Genomic DNA, 5,318 nt, shown 5'->3' with positions numbered 1-5,318 from the left:
TTGTTTTTGTTTTAGATTGTTAATATCTGAAATGCTGATCTAACAACATAAAATGTTGCAGTTCTTGTTGTGCACTGTACATGCTGAAGAACATCGAATTATTTACGGGAGTAAAACTGAGGTTGTAATATGACGAAATACGTAGAGTAACACCTAAAATTCTGTCACTTTCTGAAATATATGGAACGATACTAACATATCCTCGCATGCAGGCCTACATCGACAAATTCAGAAGAGAGCTACCTGTTGTGCTTGTCGATTCACCCTACAACAAAATGAAATACAGGAATAGGTTCAAGCAGTACCATGCTAGGCAATCGGATGCAGCTGCGGTTGAAGACGACGAGGATGCAAGCAGTTAGTCCAGCATTGTGATTCATTCTTACATGTGGAGTGTACACTTGGCCATAAAGCGATAGAGTAGGGTGTGATTGGGTTTTAGTCCCGAAGAAGGTTTCCTAGCCGTGTTCTTAGTCCATTGCACATGAGTCAAGTTGTAAAACTTCAATAATATTGGTTACTATATTTTGCTTGAAATAAATTTGGTCTCTACGGGATCTCGTAGAAATCTATATTTGTTTTTTACTACCATGTGACAGTAATGGTGCCTGGGGCAACCCTAGAAGAATAATGGATTATGATATGTCTATTTTCATACGAGAGAAAAATTTATTAAAGCATGAGCATAGCCTCACAACAGAAGTCAAAAATACTGCCTGATTCAACACACAATCCCAGCTATGTCTCGTAGGCAGGCCGCAAAGCCAGAAAAATAGAGCATAGGATAACAAGAGTAAAAGTACGTACCATAGGGGGCCTCTGCAGGTGCTGCAACGCTGAATTGAAGCGATCACCTTCAGGAGCACAGTGGTGTGGCCATGGTACATCCATCCTGCCTCAGGGAATCACATAGCATGTTCTGTCATAGCCCTGCAAAACAGAGGAAAAATTACTACTTGTACTAACCTTGTCAAGTGTGTGCATGTAACAAATGTTGGACATAACTAAACACGGAAGAATGAAATGCAACATATGGAAGAATCAAATGCTCATTCCTTTCTCTCTGCTTTTTGCGAGGACCATTACTCTCCCTTTAACAAGGCTAAAACATCATAATAAGACTTAACAGCAATCTTGAAAAGGTGGATATCCCATGTGAATCTAATTTTTCATATAAAGCACATGCCAAGTCTGTTGATCCCAGTCCAGCAATTGCACAAGAAGAAGCGAGCATCATAAATATTGAGCAACATAAGCTATGAATTGTTTATAGTACATTCCAAAGTTAATAGCTTATCATCTCTATTGATCTCCAAATCTCACCTATCAGCCAAATTGAAAGAATACATGTTGAATGCAACGATTGAACGTTCGTAGATCAAGCAATCGGGGCTGGACGAATGGGGCTGGCCGTCGAGGCCGGCGGCCGGCTTCATCTAGTCCCGCAGAACATGATCCATACCCAACCACCTTGCCATCGGACGAGATGCATGGCCAGATCAAAGCTGCAGCCATGGCTGAGAAATGATATGTAGAGGACGCAAACAACCAATTGGGGTGTGGGAAAGAGGTTGCCTATAACCTTGTGGCTATAGGCACCCGCATGGAGGACTGGGAGGTGGGATGGCGCCGACTCTTCGCCGGCGGCCGCCGCGGGGAGGGCAGTGGGCCTCCTCTCGTGTTCGTTGAAAAGGTGGTGCGAGATCGCGAGGGAATTGGGGTGGAGGAAGGGAGGGGCCGCGACGCGCGGCTAGATCCTGCCGGCAACGAGGGAGGGAGGGGCCGCGACGAGCGGCTAGATCCTGCCGGCGAGGATTAAAACCGTAGCGGCGGCGAGGAATAAACCCTAGCGAACGGGATAAATATCGAACCGAAAATAGCCCTGAAATTCGTACCGATAATACCCTCGAAATATTTAGGAGGGAAAATCAGATCAGTTCGAAATATTTTTTTCTCCCGAAAATGCACCTCGGGGTCTGATTGACATCAGCGTATTGCATCGGATCTGGACCGTCGAATTCGCTCCGACGGACGGTCCATATCGTCCGGATGCGCTGTAAAATGACTCTTTTTCATGGAGTGGTGCGCACAGCCTACGTTCACGCAGGTTCTACAAGGGAAGAACCTTGGAATCACCCAAATCTGCGTCCTCTCCGTTGATGGGCTCGCCGGACACCTCCTCCAGCGACCTCCCGTTCGGCTCAGGCAGGAGACAGGTGAAAATTATTCCCAACACATTGCACGCGGCCAGCACGAACAGTGAGGCACGCACGCCGATACCCGACGGGTACCCGGTCTCCGTCTCATTGCTGCCGTCCGCCCTCTGCGAGGCGTACAGGAAGCCAAACGTCCCGACAATGGCGCCGACCTTGCCTGCCGCTGATGATATCCCGTGGCAAGTCGTCCGGACGTGCGCCGGAAAAATCTCGGCCGGTATGATGAAGGTGATGCTGTTGGGCCCGAAGTTGGCAAAGAAGAAGGTGAAGGCGTACATGACCACCAGCCAGATTCGCCGGCCAGGCTGCGTCAGTTGGTGGTAGAAGCCGGCCACGACGAGCATGAGACCCTTCATCATGGTGAAGCCGAGGAACTGGATGGCCTTCCGCCCGACGACGTCCACAAAGGCGATGGTGAACCAGTAGCCAGGTAGTGTGCCGCAGAGCGCGATGATCGCCTGCGCACGGGCGACGCGGTACGCTTCCTCGAGCGCGCTCATGCTGTTTGCCTCGGGGATCCACTTGATGTCCCTGAAGATCTCCTCCTGGAGAATGATCTGGGAGTAGAAGACGATGTCGAGCACGAACCAGGACGCAACGGCGCCGACGAGATGCCAGCCGTGGCGGCGGGCGAAACGGCGGGAGAAGACGCCGTAGTCCCTGTCCTTGGTGAAGCCCTCGATCTTGTCCTGCTCGCCGCTGAATTCCACCTTGAGCACCTTGGACATGTCGCGCGCGGCCTTCTCGGCGTCGCGCGCGACCAGCGCCGTATAGCGCGCCGTCTCCGGCATCATCACCCTCCAGCGGTAGGTGAAGACGGCTGGGATGGCGCCCACCATGAGGATGATGCGCCACACGTAGTCAGCCTGCGGCGGGACCGAGGCCATGTGGTCTTCTGCGTACGCCGGAGGGTTGAAGCGCGCCTGGAACGTGGCGGAGACGACCAAGGTGACAATGCAACCTGCAAGGATGCCAAACCCTTCCATGGCAAACACGGCCGCGATGAGGCTCCCGCGCGTCCTCTTGTTGGAGTACTCGGAAATGATGGTCGCGGAGAGCGGATAGTCTCCGCCGATGCCGACGCCGAGCCAGAAGCGGAAGAAGCAGAGCGTGGCCATAACGCCGTCGGCCGTGTTCCCGAACGACAAGCCGGAGAGGAAGGAGCCCATGATCATGAGCATGATGGTCTTGCCGTAGAACATCTTCCGGCCGACCTTGTCGCCGAGCCAGCCAAACAAGAGCTGGCCCACGATCATGCCGCAGAAGGTGACGCCGTTGATGGCCGCCTCGATCCGCCGGGGGAGCATCCCGGGCTCTCGTTGGCCCGGGACTTGGTAATAGATGCGTCCGAGGAGCTTGGTGACTAGGGTGATGCAGAAGATGTCGTAGGCGTCGGCGAAGAAGCCCATGCCGGCGATCACCACCGCCCACGCGTGGTACCTCTGCGTCCTCGCCACGTCCAGCGCGTGAAGCACCTGCAGCTGCTGCCGTGCCATCGCCGGCCGTCTCCACGTCCACACTTCTTGGCCGGTGCAAAACAGGATTCAGGACGGCCCTCGATCGTGTGTGTACAGGGAATGTGAGCCAAGTAACCATAGGCGAGCACGGGGGTTATATAAGCCGGCTTATTGCTTTGCTTCGTCTAGATGTGCCAAATGGAAACAATAGCAAGATACGAGGGTGGTATGGCTGCATGTGGCTATCTTGTAGCATGTGCATGTACAAGACAATGAACTTGCTGAATGCTGGGAGAACGAACAAAGGGGGTGGAAACTCCAAGGCGCCAGTATGCAGCGAAGGGTTCATCGTAGGGCCGGCGCAATGCGCAACATACGGCACGGGATGATAGTGTCTTGTTGAATGCAGGGGTGACCAACCGGTTTTATTTGTGAGGCAACTTTATCTTTTTAGCTTTCAAGTTAAATCTGGTACCGTCCATTTTATTACTTTGTGATTCGTGCTCATGCGTAGAGCACCTGGTTGGTTGGTGTTGCATGTGTTTTCAGTCGATTTTCTAGACAGGTGTTCTTCCCTAGTTTTTTCAAATTCTAGAACATTTTTTTGCTAGTTTTTTTTTTTAAACAGACTCGGTCAACCCAGCCCTTTGTATCGGGGTTAATATAACCGACCAAATGGGTTGGCTCACGGCGCTCGGGTGCATGATTGGTGAGAATCCCCCGCGTCCCGCAAATATGCTAGCTTCTTTCTTTTTAGGTAATGTTGTTTAGCTAGTACTCGACCATGGCCCAACTGCACAAGAAAACCCGGCTAGAAAATCGATTGAAAACGAAAGCAACATCAGTCAACCAGGTACTCTACCATGAGCATGAATCACAAAGCAACATAAATGGGCCTAAACCTGCATAAAACCACCGTGTCATCATCATCGTCGACGAGATCCTGTTGGATACCACCCTCCTATCTACATGCTTCCATGACTACTTTTAGATCATAAGATCGACGGAGCATTATTCATCGACACATTCCACATTACCGATCGTCGGTGTCAAAACCGGCAGACCTCGGGGTACTGGGTCCCGAGCTGTGGACCTTAGATCGATGGGGAATAGGAGACGAAGGAGACGGTGTTTACCCAAGTTCGGGCCCTGTTGATGGAGGTAAAACACTACGTCCTGATATTCTTTATATTGATGATGACGTATCGAGTACAGAGTTGATCTACCTCGAGATCGTATGTTGTGTATGATTCTGATGATCTAGCGTATCTCTATCGACTAGCCTGGCCTCGGCTTATATAATATACCATAGGCCTAGGATAATAAGAGTCCTAGCCGAATACGTTGGCGGAGAGGAGTCCTCGTCTTGATCGCCAAGTCTTGTGGAATCCTCCTTGTATGCGTCATGGGTTGCCCGAAGTGGCCCATCAGTCAACCGCCATGGGGGTCCTCGGCCCGATCCACCTGGTCGAGAGACGACGTGATGAGTACCCCCTAGTCCAGAACACCGTCACCGATGACTCTATCAAGCCTCTCTTTTATCTTTCCTCTTCTCCAAGTAAACCTATCATCAATATAGTCCATATACATTAGGCCACACCGATCCAAGCAATCTTGGAAAGCTTCCGTGAACTTGGGATGTCTT

At 51.2% G+C, this 5,318-nt stretch overlaps 1 protein-coding gene across 1 annotated transcript; it reads right to left on the bottom strand.

The window, feature by feature from the left end:
* Nucleotides 1-1,928: 1,928 nt before the first annotated feature.
* On the bottom strand, nt 1,929-3,776 carry LOC123141543 (probable inorganic phosphate transporter 1-4). The gene has a single exon (XM_044560654.1). The coding sequence runs from the start codon at nt 3,710-3,712 to the stop codon at nt 2,111-2,113; it is 1,602 nt and encodes a 533-aa protein (XP_044416589.1). The 5' UTR covers nt 3,713-3,776; the 3' UTR covers nt 1,929-2,110.
* Between the last annotated feature and the right edge of the window lie 1,542 nt (nt 3,777-5,318).

This window comes from Triticum aestivum, chromosome 6D (genome assembly GCF_018294505.1).
Source record: "Triticum aestivum cultivar Chinese Spring chromosome 6D, IWGSC CS RefSeq v2.1, whole genome shotgun sequence".
NCBI lineage: Eukaryota > Viridiplantae > Streptophyta > Magnoliopsida > Poales > Poaceae > Triticum > Triticum aestivum.
The sequence above is the reverse complement of the archived record's forward strand: the minus strand, read 5'-3'. Positions and strand labels throughout refer to the sequence as shown.